The 23658-nt window shown below is 46.9% G+C and overlaps 1 protein-coding gene and 1 long non-coding RNA gene across 3 annotated transcripts; both read left to right on the top strand.

Moving 5' to 3' along the window:
- Positions 1–13899: 13899 nt before the first annotated feature.
- On the top strand, positions 13900–16242 carry LOC114912177 (uncharacterized). Its single transcript, XR_003798131.1, has 3 exons — positions 13900–14024; positions 14193–14240; positions 16214–16242. It is a non-coding gene; the product is annotated as an uncharacterized LOC114912177 (long non-coding RNA).
- Positions 16243–16305: 63 nt separating this feature from the next.
- LOC108925516 (inositol hexakisphosphate kinase 1-like) lies at positions 16306–22731 on the top strand. 2 transcript variants are annotated; one of them, XM_029257748.1, is made up of 5 exons: positions 16306–16599; positions 17713–17887; positions 19072–19253; positions 19503–19678; positions 20523–22731. In XM_029257748.1, exons 1-5 carry the CDS (start codon positions 16377–16379, stop codon positions 21033–21035), a joined length of 1269 nt encoding a protein of 422 aa, XP_029113581.1. In that variant the 5' UTR covers positions 16306–16376; the 3' UTR covers positions 21036–22731. The 2 variants fall into 2 exon arrangements, with proteins under 2 accessions (XP_029113581.1, XP_029113583.1); XM_029257750.1 differs by having other exon boundaries at positions 19075–19253.
- The last annotated feature ends 927 nt before the right edge of the window (positions 22732–23658 follow it).

Raw genomic sequence — 23658 nt, forward strand, 5'->3', positions numbered from 1 at the left:
TCAAGATGTCTTCATTGCCTTTAAGTCAAAGGTTATTTTTATTTGTTGTTTTTGTTACAACCTCTAACTTGTACAGGATGAGAAAGTATTTATTTACCTATAAATGCTTTTTTTTTAAAGCAATAATAAGTGGTGGTGTTAGCCCCTGATTTTAATTTTGTTTCTTTTACATGACAGGTTGTTAGAGAATATTTTTAATAAAAATATGAGGTAATGGTTTTGTAAAGAGCAAATATGTTTTCTTTCTTATGTTTGACTACTCGGTCATTTTGAAAGCGACAATGGAACCCACCATGGGATTTTGGACTTCCAACAAAAGATAGGAACTCTACAATCACAATGAAATTGCTCTGCTGTCCTATAACAGGTTACTCATTTAGTAGACTAATACCCAAATATTGTATGTAACCATGAGTTTCAGCAAAGGTTCTGCAGTAGGAAAAATGATGGACAACACTGATACTTGGTCTCAGGTTACAGAAGCCTTTAATGCAATATGTGTGCATACAGGTGAGCCTTCTGGAGAGAGTCACACCGAGGGCAAGCAGAATACAGATATTTATACACAGCAGGTTGGGGTTAGTAAATTTCCACTGTTATAGCCGTTAGTTCAGCCTTTGTGCCTTGTTCTTCTTGTAGACGTGTGGGTAGGCTAACTCTCACGGAAACAGTTTCTTCAGGTGATGCTGCCATCTTATCCTTGCGTAGCAGCAGACCAGATGCAGTTATTAGTGTGGCCTTGCAGCCTCAGCACTTGGTGTATTACATATTCTTGCAAGCAATTATTAGACAATCCCTTTTTCATAGTTTAAAGGCGAATAAAGAGCCTTACACAAAGTAAAATGAACTGATGAAATTTTCTCTCACAGTTCTTTTGTAGCAACTCAGTTTAGGCTGATGGACAAGAACATATTTTCTTTTTTGTTGTGTTGGCTCATTATGTAGATGGCAGGAATCAGTTTTTCTTCTGAATTTATTTATGTTCTATACTCTCCATTTATTAAAATACATTGAATCAAGTATATCTCTTATTCAGTGTTATTCTTATCAGTAGACTTGTAACTTTACAACACAATTCAAACAGTAATAACAAAGTCCTGCAGTCCTTGAATGGCAGTTTACTGCTAGGTTCTCAGGAGTATTCCTGCAGGAAATGCAAATGATAAATAATAACTGATAATTTTTTTTGTGTGTTAGTGGGTTAGGTTTGATGGTTTTTGTGTTGGTGGGTTAAACTTGGTCTGGTTTTTTGTTGTTGGGGTTGGTTTGATTTGGTGTGGTGATTGGTTCTTGTGTTAGTGGGTTAGGCTTAGTATGTTGATTTGGCGTTGGTGGGCTTGGTCTAATGGTTGGTTTTTGATAGTGGGTTGGTTTGGTGGCTGGATTTTTTTGTTGGATTAGGCTTGGTTTGGTTTTTTGGTAGGTTTGGCTTGGTTTGTTGGTTTTTTTTTTTTTTTTTTTTTTTTGCTGCGTTTGGTTTGGTTTGGTTTTTGTTCGTGGGTTAGACTTGGTTTGTTGGTTTGGAGATGGTGAATTTGGTTTGTTGGTTGGTTTTTGTTAGTGGGTTGGGCCTGGTTTGGTTTTTGTTGGTGGGTTAGATTTGGTTTGATGGTTTGGTTTTGTTGGTGGGATTAGTTTGTTGGGTGGGTTGGAGAATTCAGTTAAGCTTCTTGGTCACAGGTCATGGAGATGTATGTTGGCTATGCTGGGTGTTGTTCTCTGTGGTTTCATGTTGGTGGTTGGACTGGGTCCTTGTGTACAGCCGTTGATAAATACGCATGGAATATAACATCTTTTGTTGTGTATCTTGAATGCACGAATGAGTACACCAGCTCCTCATGTTAACTAGAACATATAATTGGGTCAGAAATGACTGGAGAGATATGGTTCTTTGTGTTTAAAAAAAAATCAGTTCAAAGCTTGTTTTTGATACTCCTCCATTAAACTTCTTTTACAGATTTTAATTTTTATAAAGAACATTTAAGTCACATACCATCCATCCATCCATCCATCCATCTTCCTCCGCTTTTATCCGGGGCCGGGTCGCGGGGGCAGCAGTCCGAGCAGAGTACTCCAGACCTCCCTCTCCCCGCACACCTCCTCCAGTTCCTCTGGGGGAACCCCAAGGCGTTCCCAGGCCAGCCGGGAGACATAGTCTCTCCAACGTGTCCTGGGTCTGCCCCGAGGCCTCCTCCCAGTGGGACAAGCCCGGAGCACCTCCCCAGGGAGGCGTCCAGGAGGCATCCGGAACCCAGATGCCCGAGCCACCTCAACTGGCTCCTCTCGATGCGGAGGAGCAGCGGCTCTACTCCGAGCTCCTCCCGGGTGACTGAGCTCCTCACCCTATCCCTAAGGGTGCGCCCAGCCACTCTGCGGAGGAAACTCATTTCTGCCGCTTGTATCCGCGATCTCATTCTTTCGGTCATGATCCAGAGTTCATGACCATAGGTGAGGGTAGGAACGTAGATCGACCGGTAAATTGAGAGCTTCGCCTTACGACTCAGCTCCCTCTTCACCACAACAGACCGGTACAATGACCGCATTACTGCGGACGCCGCACCGATCCGTCTGTCGACCTGCCGCTCCATTTTTCCCTCACTCGTGAACAAGACCCCAAGATACTTAAACTCCTCCACTTGAGGGAGCAACTCCCCCCTAACCCGGAGGGAGCAATCCACCTTTTTCCGACTGAGAACCATGGCCTCGGATTTGGAGGTGCTGATTCTCATCCCCGCCGCTTCGCACTCGGCTGCAAACCTCCCCAGTGCACGCTGCAAGTCTTGACTTGATGAAGCCAACAGGACCACATCGTCCGCAAAAAGCAGAGACGAGATCTCGCGGCCACCAAAACAGACACTCTCCGTTCCCTGACTGCGCCTAGAAATTCTGTCCATAAAAATAATGAACAGAATCGGTGACAAAGGGCAGCCCTGGCGGAGTCCAACATGCACCGGAAACAGGTCTGACTTACTGCCGGCAATGCGAACCAAGCTCCTGCTCCGGTCATACAGGGAACGAACAGCCCGTAGCAACGAGCCCCGAACCCCATAATCCCGAAGCACCCCCCACAGGATGCCACGAGGGACACGGTCGAATGCCTTCTCCAGGTCCACAAAACACATATGGACTGGTTGGGCAAACTCCCACGAACCCTCCAACACCCTAGTGAGGATATAGAGCTGGTCCAGTGTTCCACGGCCAGGGCGAAAACCGCATTGCTCCTCCTGAATCCGAGGTTCGACTGTCGGTCGGATTCTCCTTTCCAGTACCCTGGCATAGACTTTCCCAGGGAGGCTAAGGAGTGTGATCCCCCTGTAGTTGGAACACAATCTCCGGTCCCCCTTCTTAAAAAGAGGGACCACCACCCCGGTCTGCCAGTCCAGAGGCACCGTTCCCGAACTCCACGCGATGCTGCAGAGGCGTGTCAGCCAAGACAGCCCCACAACATCCAGAGACTTGAGAAACTCGGGGCGGATCTCATCCACCCCCGGAGCCTTGCCACCGAGGAGTTTTTTGACTACCTCAGCAACTTCAGCCAGGGTAATGGACGAGTCCCCCTCCGAGTCCCCGGCCTCAGCTTCCTCTACGGAAGGCGTGTCGGAGGGATTGAGGAGATCCTCAAAGTACTCCTTCCACCGCCCGAGAACATCCTCAGCTGAGGTCAGCAGCGCACCACTTCCACTGTAAACAGTGTTCGTGGAACACCGCTTCCCCCCTCTGAGTCGCCGGACGGTTTGCCAGAATCTCTTTGAGGCCGACCGAAAGTCTTCCTCCATGGCCTCACCGAACTCCTCCCAAGCCCGAGTTTTTGCCGCGGCGACTGCCAGAGCCGCGCTCCGTTTGGCCCGTCGGTACCTGTCAGCTGCTTCAGGAGTCCCATGAGCCAGCCAGGCCCGATAGAACTCCTTCTTCAGCTTGACGGCATCCCTTACTTCCGGTGTCCACCACCGTGTTCGGGGATTGCCGCCGCGACAGGCACCGGAGACCTTATGGCCGCAGCTCCGAACCGCCGCACCGACAATGGAGGAGCGGAACATAGTCCATTCAGACTCAATGTCCCCCACCTCCCTCGGGACCTGGTTGAAGCTCTGTCGGAGGTGGGAGTTGAAGACCTCTCTGACAGGGGCCTCCGCCAAACGTTCCCAACAGACCCTCACTATGCGTTTGGGCCTGCCAGGTCTATCCAGCTTTTCCCCCCGCCATCGAATCCAACTCACCACCAGGTGGTGATCAGTTGACAGCTCAGCCCCTCTCTTCACCCGAGTGTCCAAGACATATGGCCGAAGGTCAGAAGAAACGACTACAAAGTCGATCATCGACCTCCGACCTAGGGTGTCCTGGTGCCAAGTGCACTGGTGGACACCCTTATGCATGAACATGGTGTTCGTTATGGATAAACCGCGACTAGCACAGAAATCCAATAACAACTCACCGCTCGGGTTCAGATCAGGGAGGCCGTTCCTCCCAATCACGCCCCTCCAGGTATCACTGTCGCTGCCCACGTGGGCGTTAAAGTCCCCCAGTAGAACGACGGAGTCCCCAGTGGGAGCGCTTTCCAGCACGCCCCCCAGGGACTCTAAAAAGGCCGGGTACTCTACACTGCCGCTAGGCGCATAAGCACAAACGACAGTGAGAGACCGTTCCCTGACCCGAAGGCGTAGGGAGATGACCCTCTCATTCACCGGGGTAGACTCCAACACATGGCGGCTGAACTGGGGGGCTATTAATAAGCCCACACCAGCCCGCCGCCTCTCACCTTGGGCAACTCACATACACTAAGGGCAATTTTGAGTTACAAGTTTACATGGCTGTTTCTCATGTTGTTTAGTCCGTTTTATTTATTTAGACTATCTCCCTGCTATATCAGTATCATGTCTTCCACTTCTTTATTACACCGTTTTGTTTCAAATGAGTTTGAAGAGTGTGAAGTTTAACTCTTTGAAAAGTTAAAAAGGGATAATACTGTGAATGTCATGGAAACTTCACAATTTCTAGAAGTGTTCAATACTTCCTGCCCATTTACTTTAGAACGCCAAACTCGGGGGTTGACTGAGATGTTTCTGAGACCTGCTTCCTTCTGGCTTATCTATAGGAAGCGATCAGGTCTTTTAGTGAACTACGAGTCTCCTTGGTTTTACCATGACTCTTGGGCTTGAGAGGAGTGCAGGGGATACTATGCTAATGACATCTGTCCAGTACTCCACAAAGAACCTTGAACTGATAGTCGAACCTCGGATTCAGGAGGAGCAATGCGGTGAACTTGAATGGAGCTGAACTTGAAGAAAACTCTTTAAACCAGATCAGATAAGCCAAACATACTACCCAGTGTACAATACTACCCAGCTTTAGCTGGTTTTTACAACATAGATATTGCTGTAGCTGTGCCAAAAATCAACGACCTGGTTTATTATTGGCAGCCAATAAAAATCCTTCTGAGTCATGAGGGTATTTTAAGCTGCAGTCCAGGGAATGTAAATGATGATATGAAACCCTGTGTTTTGTGGACATAGGGAAGCCTTTAACCCTTTGTTGAAACAAAAATTGAAGTTTGCACAGAGTCCGGAAAAAGGGCACACTGAACTGTTGTCAAAAGGGGGGTGCGGTGGGGCAGTGGGTTGAACCAGGTTGGACCGGGTCCTGCTCTCCGGTGGGTCTGGGGTTCAAGTCCCACTTCGGGTGCCTTGCGACAGACTGGCGTCCTGTCCTGGGTGTGTGCCCTCCCCATCTGGCCTTGCGCCCTGTGTTGCCGGGTTAGGCTCTGGCTCCCCGAATGGGACAAGTGGTTCAGACAACATGTGTGTGAACTGTCATCATTGAAGTGCTCATCCTGTTGATTTGCAATTATCTGGACTGACATCCTTGTTTTAATGCATCCAGACTGCGTACTTTTGAGTCGGCTAGCATCTCCATAGTACAGCTGTATGAAAAAGTTTAGTCAACCCACTTCCCTAACAGAATTGAGAAATAAACATGGACTCAACTGTTCTAGCTCGCCGATCCAAAAATGAACCCTCTTACAATCCATAGTATGCAAAGCCCTGAAAACTTTTGTCATTAATTAACTTTTTTATTCTGGCAATGATCAATGATTTATGGATTCTGGAATAAACACCTTGAACACAGGGACTACAACACGAGTGGGATTCGAACCAGCAGCCTCTGAATTACAAATGTATGTCCCTAACTACCATAAGATACCCGTTACCCGACTAATATTGGGTAACTGTTCAAACTTGGGGGGCGTGGTGGCGCAGTGGGTTTGGCCTATCCCTATTCTGTGGTGGGTCTGGGGTTTGAAGCCTGCTTGGGGTGCCTTGTGATGGACTGGCATCCCATCCTGGGTGTGTCCACTCCACCTCCAGCTCTGTGCTGCTGCCTTAGGCTCCGGTTCGCCGGAACCCTGTTTGGGATGAGCATTTTCAGACACCGTGTGTGTGTGTGTGTGTGTGTGTGTGTGTGTGTGTGTTTTCAAACCTTTATATTAGTCCACACTTTTTCTAATACTGCAACTGGTACAAAAATGGAGGGAAAGCCAAAGGAAGAATGTTATATTTTATATTATATTTTACTATATTTATATTATACTAATATAAAAATATTACACTATATTTATACATAGAAATTGTACATCACTTGTAATATTTGTTATTAAATGTATTATTACCTTTACGAAAGAAAGAAAGCAAGAAAGAAGCTCTGCCCCACACCCGGGAATAAGCGACGCTTTAGCGAGCCGTGCGTTTCGCCCAGTGACTGCGATGCGCGGGAAGGAAAGGAGCGCCAGGGGGAGCGGGAGCGCTGGGCTGAGGCGCGCGGGCCCGCGCTGTATCCCCCCTCCCCTGTCTGGAGGAGCGGCGTCAGCGCTACTGAACCCGCTCGGCTTCGGCTCGCAAATTCAGGGTCGCCAACTTTGAATCCTGGGATGTACTAATTGTGCCCAGGGTGTTATCCAAACAAAAAAGAAAACTGCCAGCGTTATTTTGGTACCCGAGCTGTCGGTTTTCGGAGAGCTCAGCGTGAAGTGCGCGTCGTTAGCACGCTAGCTTACCGGCCGGCGACGTTGCACCTTCTGGCGCGAATATCCGCGACAATCAGCCTCCAGAGGCGCCGCTGCAGCGATTTTCATTTGACGAGACCATTTTAGTATGGAGGGGTGCGGTGTGGAATGTGAGTTAGCAACGCGTTCGTGTGTGTAGCTGGCGAGTTCGCAGGAGGGCGGGATGAAGCCCGGGCGCAGCGCGGGGCGGCTCTCGGTCCGGCTGCAGCGGAGGGGCGCGAGGAAGCGGCGGTGAGCGCGGGCCGGGTGAGTGAGTGAGGGAGTGAGTGAGGGAGTGAGTGCAGTAGGAAGCGCCACCGGGCACCGACACGGTTCCGTCGCTCGCTTTGCATCGCGAATGATGGCGAAAGAAGGCGTACTTTTACCTGTACAGTTATCGCTTAAGGCACACGGTGTAAAGAATCTCTCCGCTTAGGTAAAAAAAAACCGTTACTGCGCTGCTGTGGAGGCGCGTTCGCGGGGCTGCGGCGCCGCGCTGCCGCTCACTGACAATGTAGCGCGTGCGTCGCCTCCTCGCTCCCTGCGGGAAACGGGCAGCCGCATCAAGACATATCTCTCTGTAATTCCTCCCCCCCCAAACTTGAGAACCGTGCATGTGGAAAAGCAGCGCAAACTTTCCTTGGGACCACCGGCTCCCTAATCAACTCCAAATCCTTCCAGTTTATAATTATAATTAAATGACTTTGTGTTTCCTCCTTTATTTATTATTCACAATCTTTTTGCAGGGGTGATTCCTTAAATTGGTGTTGCTCAGATTTTGCCTCCCACTCAGCAAAACATCCCTGGAGGATGATATAAAACTGGGAATATTAATAAATACATACACAGCAATGAGAGCTAAATATGGTGTCAATAACATATGAAAATAATAACTGCTCAAACAGGCTGTACAGTACAGTGGTGCAGTTTTTTTTATTGCTGGTGCTTCACAGTGCTTAGGCTGTGGGTGTGGGCATGGGTTTGAATCTCGCTCAGTTTGTGTTTCTGGAATAGGCTTGGTTCTGGGATCTTCCTGTGATTCTTGGATAGGCTCCGGACCCCCACGACCCTGCTCTGGACAAGTGGTTATCGATGGAGAGAACTGTTCGCTCACAGAGATTTATTGGTGACAACGGTTCAAACCCCTGAACAAAAAGTATAGTAGAAAGCGGAGGGAAAGCGCAATTGGTAATTGACCTTATTTCTGTTATTTGTCTTTTTCATTCGTTTCACATTTGAAGTTAGTCCATCATTTATTCTGCTGTGATTAAAATGCTGAGGTCCATACAGACATTTACATGTATTCATTTATGTGGTGCTTTTGTTAAAGGTAACTACAATATTTGGTTTGTATAAAAAGCTCTTTCCAACAGTTTACCTATTGATGCAGCTGGGTAGTTTTTACTGGAGCAGTTTAGGGTGAGTACCTGGATAAGCAGGATGGGGAATTTAAACCAAGGAGCTTTGCTGTCAAGGTGAGAGCTCTAATTTTTCCACATTTCCTGCTCTTACCAGGTCAGTTTGTCTGCAAAGGTGGGATCCTCCTTAGTTAAAATGCATGAAAACCCAACACCTAACATTCCAAGTCAAAAGGGCGATCGCAGACATGACAACCAAACGATGTTCCACGTTCTGCGCCCATTGAGTCTCTTCCAAGGTTCACGTGTTATGTGTGGTTTAGCTTTAGTGCCATCGGGGAGGTAGATCTCTTACTGGCTTTGGAGAAAGTCACGATTAAACTCTCAACCAGCCCTTTGATCACCATAATCCTGAAAATACATGTCTGATTATAAATGTAACTCAAGACTTGAGGGAGCTTTTACCTGTTGTGACGATTTCACCGTTGATTTTTTTCACTTTTAGGCGGTATGGAACAATAGACTCGATCTTGCTTTGCCTGTTGTGTGCACTTCTCTATGTTGCTTTAGATAACAGCATCTGTCAAATGAACACATATTGATGTATCATGCTTTCATAACTCTGTTTTTCTGCCCATCAGGCTGGAGTCTGGCTTCTGAGATAGAGCAGGCTCATTTTCTTTGACCGCAAGTGTTATTGTCACCCATTCTTTTTTTGCGAAGTGCAGATCGCTGGTTTGTGTAGGCAAGACGTACCCAAGGTCAACACCACCAGGTTCTTTGTCTTTATAGTGTGACACTGATTGTGTACACGAGCCTCCTCAATGGTGCATTGTCTTTTCTGCATGCAGAATACACTTTCCTGTCCCTTATCTCTTCCTGCAGGACTCCTCGTGAAGGGGCGGGGGCGTGTGGCGTGGCTCGTATGTTCTCTCGTTTAGGCAGGGAGATGGACACGTCTGTCTCACGCGTGAGCAGCTGTGCTCAGCAGTTGCGGGGTGTTCTATGCACTGCTAAATGCTGCGTTTTATTTTGTTTTCTTTACGCCAAAGTCAGTGTAATGCCCTTTCAAAATGCATCATGGGCAATATGATGTGACAACGGCTGAGTAGAGACCCGGTCTCAGCACTCGTTTGCTGTCGGAGCGATTTCAGGTGGGTTGACAGATGTTGTCCTGAATGCCGTGGAGATTAGAAGTGTTTGTTTTTGTGGCTCGAGCGCATTTTTCTGCGCTTGCTATGTCTACATCTGCATGCGTGTTCCTGTGACCACACCTTTGCGTGGTTTTGCGTGTCTCGGTGCCGTACGTCGCGTACGGTGAAACCTCATTGTTTTTCTGACCTGCGTACAGGGTGCCATACCGAGAGATGTATTGTAAACCCCTTGGCTCCAGGGAGCATTCCTTCAGGTCTTTTGTTTTCATTTAACACACAAGAAGAAACACTCGGTTTTTTGCTCGGCAGGTGTTCCTTACGTGTCGTTCCATGTTGGCCTTGAGCTCCCAACAGTTGCTCCAACCGTTATCTTGTTGAGGAAGAGAGAAAGCAAAACATCTCATAGTGAGATCCTGCAAGGGTTGGGGCCAATTAATCTCCGTTCAGAGCCCTGAAGCCTTGGTAAGCCCAGTTTTACTCCTGCCAAGGTTCACGCCACCCATGATTCATCTAACATCCGTCTGGTCCTGAAGGGTAACGGCTAAAATTAGGTCAGCAACGCCTCTGGGCCAGGAGACATGGAGCAGAGTAGTAATCCGCCACACTCTGCATGCAGAACCACTCTCACCACAGGAAAGAGGCTTAGAGAGGTCATCTCACCCTTATGGGTAACTCTAACTTTCCACTCCCTTGTAGACACAATAGCACCCTGTATGCCGCCAAGGGCAGCTTTCTCCCCGCCCCATTTTCCTCTTTCCTTGAGAACTTGCTTTGCTTCCTTTTGGGGCTGAAGCCTGGGAAGTGCTGCGATGTCAGCGATGCAAATACGTTCCACCGTCCACCTCGTCCTCTACCTGCTTTGGACTTCAACGCTTTTCCTAGCAGTTACTGGGCCGGCCTTTGACCCTGGAGCTGTGGCGGATTGCAGCGTGCGCTTCTGGCTTCTGGAGGTCACTTCTGAAACAACATGGGCTTAACTTTGGAATGCAGCGAGGGGGTGAGTCAATGCTTAGCAGTCGTATTGAGTACGAAGTGGAGAAATTAGATACGTTCGTTCTGGTATTTTGGACATGTACGCATTTTTCGTGATAACGTTCCATGCTGAATAAGAGAAGTGTGGATCTGTGAGAAAAAACCCTTTACTGCCTCCAGGTGTATTTTCAGTATTTAAAAATGAGAAAGGAATGCGAGTGTTAAAAAAGGACCATCTTGCCCTTTCACGACTGTTTCTGAATTGGTTTTGTGGCTGTTCCTTACTCGAGGACGTTGCGGTAGGCTGCCGATGGACGCACCTGCACACTTCTCCGTTTCCATATCTTCACAGCCGGGCCTGAACCTGCGTCCTGCTTCCCCTAACATTGCTGCAGGAAAGGAGCTGTGAACTCCGTGACCACGCATTACCCAAATATAGAAGCAGGTCTAGTGTCTGTCGGAACATACAGATCTCTGGGAGCAATTGTAATGTAATATCCAGAAGTCGAGCCGGTCTGGAATTAAAAATAATTCCAAGGCATATGGAAGCCCCAAAGATGAGTGTGCGAAAACAAACTGTACCTTTTAAAATGTTGGGGTTTGTGGGTTTATTGTGGCACAAGAACGAAGAAGTTCAACAGAGTGTTGATAGTGGGGACAGCTGGTAGCGTAGTGGTTGGAGCTGCTGGCTTTGGACCCAAAGGTTGCAGGTTTAAATCCCTCCTCTGGCAGTAGTACCCTCGAGCAAGGTACTTACCCTGATTTGCTCCAGTAGAATTACCCAGCTATATAAACGGGTAAATAAGTGTAGGTGGATTAAAATTGTAAGTTACTTGAGAGAAAAGCGTCAACTAAAGGAAGACATGTCCGACATCCTCTAGGTCCCAAAGAGAAATGTGTCTGCTAAAGTTTTTGCAGCTTCGACTTGGGTTTCTTGACTTTTTGCTGCAGTTCTGGACTAAGACGCTGAGGAGCTCTATGTTTTCACAGCTGTCCGTTACACAGACATCCTGTTAATGTGACTTCACTTCTGTCTAAAAAGAAGCTGTGAAATCCAAACCCAGCATTACATTGTACAAGCAACTTCACGTTTATTCATTTAGCTGATGCTTTTCTTCAAAGAGACTTGCAATGTTAAGGTTACAATTATTTACTCATTTATAAAGCTGGGTAATTATACTAGAGCAATTTAGAGTAAGTACCTTGCTCAAGAGTCTTGAGTCCAAGGCAGAAGCGCTACCCACTACACTGCCAGCTGCCCGTTACCCAGCTCTGTTTGCTCGAAGCTGAACCTTAGTAGCTAAATCTGCAGGAAACTCACTTCCGTAAATTATCCATGAGCAATTTAATAAAGATACAAATGGCCAGTTGGTTTAAGAAAAAAAAAAAGTTTGTGCATATTTAAAAATGCTCATGTGGCATTGAGTTGTTTGTTGACGTCCCTAGCCTTGATCTCGATTCAATTTTTCATCGCCTTGGCGGTCATCATTTGTATATGTGGTATTTTTAACGTGGTGGCGCAGTGGGTTTGGGTGGGTCCGGGGTTCGAGTCCCGCTTGGGGTGCCCTACGACGGACTGGTGTCCTCTCTTGGGTGTGTCCCCTCCCCCTCCAGCCCTACGCCCTGTGCTGTCAGGTTAGGGTTAGGCTCTGACTCCCCATGACCCCGTTTGGGACAGGCAGTTTCAGGTGGTGTGTGTGTGTGTGTATTATAACAGTCTCCAAAATTGAGATTATGTGTCTCAAACTAAGACCAGAGCGGCATTTTAACGGAACCGAGTGTGGCCACTCCTCAGGTCCCTCAGTCTGCGACAGCATTTACGTTTATTTACCTGCGTCTTTCTAACCTGGTGGGAGAACTGCAGAATTAGTTTGCTCACTGTGACACAGGTGAGTTTTGTGCTCTCCGGAGCCAGCTATGGTGTTACCATGTATCTTCTGATCTTTACCCAAGAAGTAGTTGTGTGGTCATTCTTGTGTCCCTGATCATACCTGATGATGACGCCGCATCTGAGATAACATCCTTGCGCATCTGGTTCGAGCGGACGTTTACTGACGCACCTGCTGAGGACTTGCTTACGCTGCTTTACCTTGTCTTGTCTCCTGGGTAATATGTGGCTGAGTTCGGTGGAGAAAAGCAAATTTGATTTCTTTGATTTTAGTGCTTCTTCTCGACATGTTCGGCCCCTGGATTGTTTGCTGCCTTGAACGTTACAGCGCCTCGCGTATCTGCAGAAGTCAACTTTTATTGGATGTATGGAAGGTGCTTGGTTTTTGCATTGCAGAAAGTTGCAATGTGAAAGGGGTGTATGAGGTTTTGCAAAAAGCCTGTAACACACAGAATAGAGAGGATTCAATGCAGTGACACTAATTTATGTGAATGATGAAAATGGCATCGCTGTGTCCCCCCCCCTTTGTTTTTTTGTAGTAGCTCTTGTGATCCTGGCGAATTGGCAGTGTATGATCATTGGATGGTTGATGATGCTTTGTGCGCCTCTTTTATAGTGCTTTTCATTGTGAGGATCAAAGCAGCATCTGTTGGTCTGGAGGTGCATCTTTGTGTCCCCAGGCCATGGATCAGCTCAGAACCCTTGTCTCCTGCCAGTCGGACCGTCGCCTGCAGGTTGCAGTAGCGCTGTTGTTCTACACGGTCACGACGCACCCGTGCCTGTTCCAGGCCTACGATGAGCTGCACGCACGGGGGCGGTCACACACGGTGTGGGCAGGGACGATCAGATTCTTTTGTTTGGGTCTAATTAGTAAAACCGCATAAATAACAAAGGGACTGAAGAGAGTATTAGAAAGGGGATTTAAAAGCAACGTTTTGGTCCATTTTATGGTCCTTTTTGTTTGCGTTCTCTTTGTCTCTATTTAAATGTGTGAAGCAAGTGTTTCTTCGCTCAGTGATGGAGTGAGGCTAACAGATGACCGATGACCGCGGTCCTGCTGCAACCCCTCTGGGAACCTTCTACGCGTTTCTGCGTCTGCTGTCTCCGGAAGATCAGCCACCTTGGTCACCTGGCCGCTCGGACTTGGACTTTATTCACGAGAGCTGAAGTCTCTGAGATTAAGGCCAGCGGTGCCGTCATTTCCACGCATGGAGGGAAAGTGAAGCGTGATCAATACGCGCTTCTTGTGCTATGGCTGTTGTTCGAACCTTTTATTTATGGTCCTGTAGTGTTGTGCTTGTGCTCTGTGTAGGTCTGCCTGCGGTCTATATGTGTGCTCTTGGCGTTGTCCAAGCAGGGTGGTGAGTTCCATTCGGAGGTTCAGATACCTTCAGTTCCTTTCATCTGTTTTACACAAGAGCGATTTAAAGCACGTGTAGCATTTCATATTTCTGAGCGTCATTCATTGGACTGTGGTGGTTTCAGGTTCAGAGTTTGGCCCGGAGCACAACAAACGGAGCTGGTGGCGTGAGGTTCGGTGCTGCGGACCGCGGCTTGTGCGCCCCTGCGTAGAGCGCCACTGCTAGATGGAGGTTTGGTTCACCTTGTTGAAGAAGGTTTGTGCAACATTGCAGTTATATTACGACGGTTTTACCTCCAGCGGCTCTGGGAACGCATGTCCCGGAGAGAAGTCATTGAATGAACTACGACTTTTTTCTCCCTTTTTTTTTTTTTTTATTTTTTTTTTTTTTGGACGGGGATTCCACCTGTTTGGCACCGATCAGATACCCAGCATGTAATCTGCCCTGCGGCTCTTCTGTGTTTATCTGCAGGTGAGCGGTGAGCTGTCGGGGATGCGCAGTTAACGCTAATCCAGATAAGGAAGGCATGAACTTTGCCGTGTCTAATCCCCGCTGTACCAATTATATCTGTCTCTTTGGTTCTTCTCTGCAAAAGCTCCAGTGTGGATTAAAGTATAACATGTTATGCTGTATACCATATAAGTGCTATGATTGCACTAGCTAGGTATAAATTACACAATGTAACAAAAATTTTACTATTTCAATTTAAAATTATATATTTTTTCTTTTTATATTTGAAACATACTTTTGGTGTTAGTTCGTATTCTTAGTTAGTTCCGTGTTCGTATTCTATGTTAGTTTTTAGACAAATATTCCACATTCTTGAAATTTGCAAATTTTGACACCGGGTTTCAAACACAGAATATTCCGGTACCCTTTAGGATCTGATGCTTTCTAGAATTTTCCGGTGGCTTCTAGAATCTTCGAACGGCTGTAAAGTACCAAACTAAAACCGACATTCTAGAAGAACAAGTGGTATTTTTCTAATCGGCCAACTTTAATCAAAATCAACATGACGAAGAACTCTGAAATTTTTTGTTGTTACAGCTCGGAAATTGTTTTTAATTTTTTTTTTTTTTTTGGGGAGGGGGATTTGGTTGTACTTTGTAAGATAGACATGGGTTGATATTGGTCAACTGAGCACTGTCAGCATTAAGAAATGTTTGGCAAGGACTCAGTCTCATTATAGCCCCTTCACAGGTAATCGCACCTGGGTGTTGAACTTGTAGGGGTTTTGCGTGAGGGAAGAGTCTGTGATCACAGCAGGTTCATTAAGCCCCTCATTAAGCCCCATCAACTCTTGGTTGACTTCAACCCTGAACGAGCTACATCGCTGCCGTCACACTTGTGAAACGGTAACAAAAGAAAAACTGTCCAGGGGACCGGATGGATGAACCATGAAGGGCTTAGTGTCACAAACAGAACTGTAGCACAGGAGAGTGAGGTAAGCGTGTAAGTCAGGTTGTAGTAAATGATGTAAATTATCTGGAAACTCAAAGTTATTGCTCGCACAGTGCAGACCTGCAGCAGTTACTTCCCGTTTTAGTTCGATTGTTTTTGTTTTTAAGAGCTACAGTGAAATGATGTTCTCAAGAGCATCTCATGGTACATTTGTTCGGGAGCGTTGGAGTGCATCGCTTGTACCTTTCGCGTGGTTCGGCTAGACCTCGTGGAAGAGCCGTCAAAGTTAACGTTTGTAGACGTCTCTCTCCTTGAATTTTACACCATTGCCTTTTCGCTTCGTCATAGAAGTGGCTGTTGCCATGTGGAGTTTTAACGTCAATTTCCTAATTTTGGTTTAATGGAAATGCACCGCCGGCCATTTATTTATGCATGAATCGTTCTCTTCTGGCTTATGCTGAAATCATGTAAATTTAAAGGACGCACACACATTTTCTGAACCGCTTGTCCCATACGGGGTCGCGGGGAACCGGAGCCTACCCGGCAGTACATTTTGCAAATTTAATTTTACTGCAAAGTGAATTAGGCTGCTGTTGAGTTGAAGCCACACTTCCTCCTGTTTTTTTTTTTTACCCTTGGTTAAGGTACATTACCCTGAATTTCTAAAGTAACAATTTCCAGCTGTAAAAATGGGTAACGTACTGTAAGCAGCTTTAGGTAAGAGCCTCGGCTAAGCAATGAAATAATAATAATAATAGTCTTGTGAGAAGCAGGTGTTTTCTGTCTGTTTCCTATATGGTATGAATGATGCTGTCAGTCCCAGCTGTACAAACTACTGCCGATCTGCGGATTGCCTTCCTCACGGTTGTCATGGGATTTCATAGTAAATGTTTCCTTTCACTTTAATATAGCGCATTTAATGCAATTTTTCTTCCTCCCTTCAGTCTGTCAAGGCTATGGATGATATTTAAGTATTGCATCTTCCTGTCTTCTGAGCTCACATTTCTGTGTTTTTCCCCTCTTGTCTCTTTCACGTCATCCAGTGTGAGCCAGTGGCAGGATCAGCTGACCACCTTGTGTAACCACTGGGCTGGCTTTGCCCATCCTGACAGCGGTGACCGATCCGCATCCCTCAGTTGCTCCCCCTGCTGGCCGCGGCTGCGTGCACGAGCCCATGCCCCCGTCGTCACGCAGCCTGCCAACGCGATGTGCTTCCCACACGCCATGGAAGCGGGCAAGCAGAGTGCTGGGCACGGGTCGGGCAGGCGCGGGGGGGTGCTGCTGGAGCCCTTCGTCCACCAGGTGGGCGGCCACTCCAGCATGATGCGTTACGATGACCACACCATCTGCAAGCCCCTCATCGCCCGCGAGCAGCGCTTCTATGAGTCGCTGCCCCCTGAGATGAAGGAGTTCACACCGGAGTACAAAGGTGAGGGGGCGGAGCCAAGAGAAACTCTGAGACGGTGTGACACGCCGAGCCGTGAGCTCGGTTCAGTTTGTACCCCGGCGCGAGCGGGTTTCCCCTGTGTCTGTGCTGCCATCAGAGCCGAAGCTACGGTGTGTTCTTACACACCCCCTGTCCCATCTGAACAGCTGTAAATGCAAAAGGAACAGGTGATCTAAGGCTCTTTATTGCAGAGGGGAGGACGACAAGAGCAGATGGTCTCTTTCCTGCCCTCTTGCTCTTCATCTCTGCTTGGATTTGATTGAAAACAACATTTTTCATTTCAACACAATGGTGCGGGGTGTGTGTCCACAGCATTTTATTAGGGTGCTGACTGTTAAAACTAACCAGGACATTAGTATTCTGACACGCAGACTCTTGGATCACAAATCGTGTTCTGTTGGCAGGATCCTCGTGTAAAACGAAGCGACGGCAAGGCAGTAATTTTAGGAACTTGCCTTTAGTTTTACTGAAGGATGATTGCATTTGTTATATTGTTATATAATAAATTTTTATACATATTATGTATTTATCAAAGGGTCCGCTACTTACTTTGACACCTCTTCTCCATTGTGTAGGGGTTAATATTGGGAGTCTGAGCCAAGAGAAGGAAAAGCTCATTTTTTGGGCTCTGAGGGATGGAGTAGCGGGGTGTTACAGAGACAGTTCGGACAAAATCATGGTTGTTTGATTGCAATCTTGCATTTGTTTGTATTGCATCCAGGCCCCTGGTAGGGCTTTTGTGCCTCCGTTTGGCATCATCTCTGAGCCCATCGATTCATTCAGCTGCCTGAAGGGATGAATAGCTCTCTTAGGTCTGCAGGCCATCCTGATCACTCCTCCTCTCTCGTTTAGTTAAACTCCTCCCAAAATCTCCAAGCACCCTCTGCTAAAAGTGCAGTTGAATAATGATGTCAAGATTTAGTTGGCATCTTTAAAGCATGTTAACAGAGGAAATGGCAGCCAATGTACTGTGCAAGCACCTCATATAGCAACGTGTATTTGCATATGCAGATTATATGCCCAATATATGCTCTGTACCACATACCGCAATGGAAGATGGTCACTGTTGCAGCGATCGTGTTCCCGCTCTTGCAGGCCTGGTGCTCGTATGCTTTGAAGGCGATCGCGACGGCTACATTAACCTGGTGGCGTATCCGTACGTAGAGAGCGAAGAGCTGTGCGAATGGGAGCAGCCGAGACGCAAGCACTCCCGTCGCAGCCTGCAGCGCTCCAGCAGCGAGCACAAGGAGGAGGCCGACGCTGCGGACAGGTGGGCCGGGACAGGAAGTTATGCACACAGCGATGGGGCTCTTCTTGGCAAATCGTGAAGATACATAGGAACAAACGGGGAGAGGTGGATGTTGGAGCAGAAGAAGAGGTGCAGGGAGGTTGGGGAGGTGGTTGTGGAGCCAAACTGATATTTATAAGGGATGTGCTGGGCACAGTATTGAGCAGGCAAGGTGAAGCAGTGTAAAGAAGTAAGGAATACACCACACTGGGCACGCTGCATCTATATCTTAGACGACATCCACCGAATTCAGGCGCGCACAGAAAGGTCTGGGATGCTGCAGCAACATGGTAATGAAAGTTCATTTAATGTCACTGTAATGCTGAAACTGATATTTGCAACACTTGAGTTAATATTTTATTCAAGGGAACAGTACCTTAGGGCCCTAAACAGACATTACTCTTGAAGTTCAGAAAGTAGGGGCAAGCAAATTCCGTCCATTTGTGTTCTCGTTTTAAAAGCCTCTTAAGCGATCGTTGCGCGATGCATATTTCAAGCGCAGGCATAAACATCTCGGACACAGATATGCAGGAATGCTTTTTAGAGTGGGACGCCAGTTGTGCTTCTCAGGATCACGACCATCAAGTGATCTCTTCTAAACGTGCCAGATGGCTTCTGACTGTCCCAAGCACGGAGACCGCATGAAACGTATTATTCACAGGGTTGGGTCGTGAGAGCAATGCCGTAGGAGCTGTACAACACGCATGTTCAGCACGTGTTGAGCGCTTTCACAGGCTTTTGTACAGTTTTAAACGAGACCTCCTTTTGAAGGAGAATATTTAATTTCGAGAAAGTTGCGTCGTAATGATAACGGTAAATTGAAGCGTTATTTTATTTTAACTGTTATTACTTTTTAAAACACATAGCCAGTACTGTGTGTAAAGCCACATAGATTTACTCATTTATACCGCCGCATGCTGTTGTTGTTTAAGTGCGGTTATGTACTTCACCCGTGGGTGCTACAACAGGGATCATCCTGGGACTCGAATGTACGTTGTTTAGGTCAGAAGCACGCTTGTCTTTATTATCATCGTTACTATTACTATTATTTATATTTCTGATGCCTTTGTCTGAGGTCACTTAAAGGGAAAGTGCAGGGATGTTGTCATGCTCCGCTCTTCACGTCGTAGGTCTGTGCTGAGCGCTAGTGTGCGTCCCTGTCCCAGCAGCCAGCAGGAGCTGAAGAGCCCGCGCCTGGAGCTGCTCCATTCGGACGTGCCCTTCCAGATGGTAGATGGAAACAGTGGCCTGGGCACAGAGAGGATCAGCTACAATCCCTGGAGTCTTCGCTGCCATAAGCAGCAGCTGAGCCGCATGCGCTCCGAGTCCAAGGACCGTCGACTATATAGTATCCTGCTCTGCGCCCAAGTGTTTGTTTTGGTAATCTGTTGACCTCCCACTCTGTTTACCTGTAGCAGACTCTGGAGTTATGTTCTGCTGCCCAAGTTTCTCACCCCAGGTCATCAACACTTATATACCAAGTGCTTGTTTTGCTTAGTCGTGGTTCAGCCTGTTTTAAAGGGCGAAACGTGCTTTGAACTGTTAAGGTTTAGGCCATTCAGGTGTGGACAGGCTCTTTGACACTGTGACCTCTTAGAGTTCCTGCTGCTGGAGAACGTGGTGCACCATTTCAGCTGCCCATGCATCCTGGACCTCAAGATGGGAACACGGCAGCATGGTGACGATGCCTCCGAGGAGAAGGCGGCACGCCAGATTAGAAAGTGCGAGCAGAGCACTTCTGCCACGCTTGGTGTGAGGGTCTGTGGAATGCAGGTGCGAGAGGGTGTTTTCTCTATTAACTGAGGGCAGCGTTGCGTTATCTAGTTACGCTCCCATTGCAGCTTATAAATACAATTGTGACCGGAAGTCTGTATGTAATTCACTTTGTTTGTAACTACAAAGTCACTTTTACTACTAAGCCACATTCAGTAAATGGTTAAGGATACAGACGGTCTTTTTATTTGCTGGTTCAGTTCTGTAAAAATCTTGGATATGGCTATGATAAATAAATGTTTTAGACAACGTACTTTAATAATTATAACATTGCACTACATCAAAATTAAGACTAATTGGTGAAAATTGAAAATTCATTGTCTCCGCAAATTCTTTTTCAATGCCGAACGTCGTCTGATTCGGCCCGTGAATGGACGCGTTCGTTACCTCGTAACTGATCACAGATGCCCACGAACACCGGACATGAGCTGTGAACATTGTGGAAATGAGTTGAATTAAGGCAGCCCACATTCTCTTTGAGTGCGTTTAACTGACATCTATCTTGTTTGTAAGAGGACGAGCCGCTTTATACTAACGAGGGCCAAAATACGTGTGTACAAACACTGTAAGATACCGTGGTTCACCGTAACGCCTGTTTTTGCAGACTTCTTGCTACGACTGATGTACATTTGTCATAAATAGCTTAGGATATTTGACCATGGTATGTGTTTGCCTTAGTCTTGTTCTGACCATTTCTTCTGTTTTCGGTTTTGTTTTTATAAGAGTATATTAAGATCAAAGGCTAGATCAGTCCTGGAAATAACAGAATTGATAAGTCAATCACGTTGTGACTGACCTGTGCTTATAGCAGCTCAAGTCTTCATAGGTGACCTCTCTTCCGCAGGTGTACCAGACGGACACGCAGCACTTCCTTTGTCGGAACAAGTACTATGGCCGAGGGCTATCTGTGGAAGGCTTCCGCCAGGCGCTCTACCAGTTCATGCACAACGGTGTACGTCTGCGCCGGGACCTGTTCAGGCCCATCCTAGACAAACTGCGCCGCCTCAAGGAGGTGTTAGAGAGACAGGTCTCCTATCGCTTCTACTCCAGCTCCCTGCTGATCATCTACGAAGGCAAAGAACCTCTGACAGACTCCAGGCATAAACTGTCAGGACAGAAGTCTGTGTGGGACGTAGGTCTGGGTCACGGACCCTCAGAACTGCCCCCGCACCCCAAGCCCCCAGCAGCTTCTCCACCCTTCGTGGATGTGCGCATGATAGACTTTGCCCACACCACATTCAAAGGGTTTCGAGACGACCCCACTGTTTACCACGGGCCTGACAAGGGCTTCGTCTTTGGCCTGGAGAGCCTCATCAGGGTTCTGGAGGGGATCCGGGAGGAGAGCGAGTATCCGTGACGACCTCCCCCGCCTTCTCTCGCAGGGCTCGGCTCCTCTTTAAGGAAACTGTTTACTGTGACAGGAGCTACAGCTTAATATCACATTAGATGTGATCGCAATGTTTTCACCATGTTCTGGTATTGTAAGGAGCAGCTTTACTTAGTGGACTCTTCACTCCCGTGTGGCATTTGTGACAAGTCCAGCAAGGCACATTACGCTCCATGCAACTCTCTGGCAGGGCCTCCTGGGGCTGACCCTGGTGGTTTGGCAGCAGCCCCGACAGAATGTGTGGTGAGCCTTCCGTTAGAGACTCCAGTGGAGCGCAGTTTACCTTAAACGGGAAATCTCCGTTGAATAAATACACTACTTTATGAATCCAGTTTGACACCAATGCCATGACTTTAATGCACATTTTTTATCTCATTTTGCCTTCTCACTATATATATAATATATAAAGTAATATAAAACCTACATATATATTTGTATTTAAACACCTATTCAGAAATGCATCAGTATTGATCACACTAATAATGTATCATTTTTATTTCCCTTCTGCTTTTTCTCAGTCCCCTGCTTGTTTTCGTTGAGCTGATTGACTTGGGTGGGCTGTGGGATCTGTGGACTGCAGTCATCAGTTCCAATGCCGCTTATCGCACACCCCCCTTTGTTTTTTTCTTTTTTTTTTTTTTCTCCCCGTATCCTGCGGAACCTTGATCAGACGCACCAGACATGATAACGGGGCTCTGCTTCGGTTATAGGGTCTATCTCTGGAGTTTATCTCGTTTATCTCCGTTGGTATGTTATTTTCTTTCTGTGGAGTAGGAGCTGTCATCTTTTTCCTGTTATCTGCCCAATCCCAGTATTTTATAGGACACATAAGCTGGGTGTGGAGAGCTCTCTAGACCCGCCTAATCTAGCAGCAGTTACTTTAATTCACTTGATATTCGTATTTTACCGCTCCATTTTACAAAGACGCACGGCATCTTCTGAGCCGACAAATTGTTCGGGCCCTCAGTGCGTTTGATCTTACTAGGTATTTGAATGCAAATTTAAATATCTCTCAGAATTAGATATTTTTGTGCATTTAGTTTTCTCCTACCAGTTGATTACAAGAGTCACTGGGTATGGAAGTCCTATTTAGGCTCAATCAGCCCGCATGCGGGATCGAAGTGAAGTCTGAAGTCTTGTCGTGTAATTTTAAAATAAACTTTTGCCTTCAATTAAAATTTCTCCGGTTAAATAGGCCGTCAAGTCATCACTCCCACAGAATTTTTATTAGAAAATAGGACATTAGCTGTACAAGTAATGGACTTCACTTTTTTACTTTGGCTTGGAGTTGATTTCTGGGTAACTGCATGTAGTCAATGCGGAAACGAGTCTTGTTGTTTCCACATTGACTAGATGCAGCTACCCAGAAGTTTTTCAGTAGTTCAGTTTGTCTGAAAACATTATAAAACATAGAATACTGCCCTGGCACTGAACAGAAACAACTAAAGAGGCGAACGGAGACAACTATACAACAAAACCGTGGAAAAAATGCGGCTCCAGCGATCTGCTGCGCACATTTCTGTTGAGTTTTTCCCCAGTGGTCGGGTACAGTATTATCAGCCTTGTCCAGTTAGTCACTCTGGTAAATCCCTGCTTTAGTGGCCTTTTGGATCACGGTTTATACCAGTCATGTTTATACTGTGTTAAGCTGGGCCACAGATGTCAATGCGTGTCCTTGAGAAAAACGTATGTATCTAACTTAAAATCGTTTTAAAGATGTTCTTGACATTTTTTTGGCTATGTGGGAATAGAAGAGAAAACGTGAACATTAAATGATAGTTATTCTACGTATGAAGTTGCTCTGGTGTCCTCTTTCTGTTTGCTCTCTTCATATGTGATGTTATTAGTGGAGGAAAAGAGGCTTCTGTAAGTGTCTGGTGTTTTCTTCTGTGCCTTAGGGGAGTGTGGTGGTTAGAGCTGCTGCCTTTGGACCCAAAGGTCGTAGGTTCGACTCTCATTTCCAGTTGTAGTACCCGTGTGCAAAGTGTACTTGCCTCGAGTTGCTCCAGTAAAGTAACCCAGTTGTATAAATGGGTAAATAATTGAGTAGTGTAACATTGTAAGTTGCTTTGCAGAAAAGCATCAGCTAAATGAACGGATATATTTTTAAAAGCATCCGTAAAACGTGTATTTTCTGCCTGCTGGTTTGCTGCTGTGCCTGTAAACCTTTCTTAACCATAAAATAGATGCAATAATTACCCCCCCCCCCAACTGTGAATAGACAAGCAGAAGGTGGGATTTTTTTTGTGTGTTTTTGATATTTATCCATTCATGTGGTCCTTGTCTTGGTAGTGTTCACAGCGGTGAGCAGGCCTGGTGACACACTCAGCCTCCTCTTTGCTCAGGTGTTCCTAAGTCAGGAAAGAGAGAAGATCCAGCGAGCCCCGGGTCTCATCCGGGGCCTTTTCCATCTGGGGGTGCCTTGAGCTGCTACCCAAAGCCACTCAACCAGTTCCTTTCAGTCTGGAGGAGCAGCTGTGTCTTGATAGCCTCGCTCCTCACCGATCCTCTCTTCCTCTCCTAAAACGTGACCTCCACAGTTATGGGGGGAGGAACTCATCCGTGTCCCTTGCAGCTGCGATCGTGTTCATTC

Source organism: Scleropages formosus, chromosome 1, assembly GCF_900964775.1.
Source record: "Scleropages formosus chromosome 1, fSclFor1.1, whole genome shotgun sequence".
Lineage (NCBI taxonomy): Eukaryota > Metazoa > Chordata > Actinopteri > Osteoglossiformes > Osteoglossidae > Scleropages > Scleropages formosus.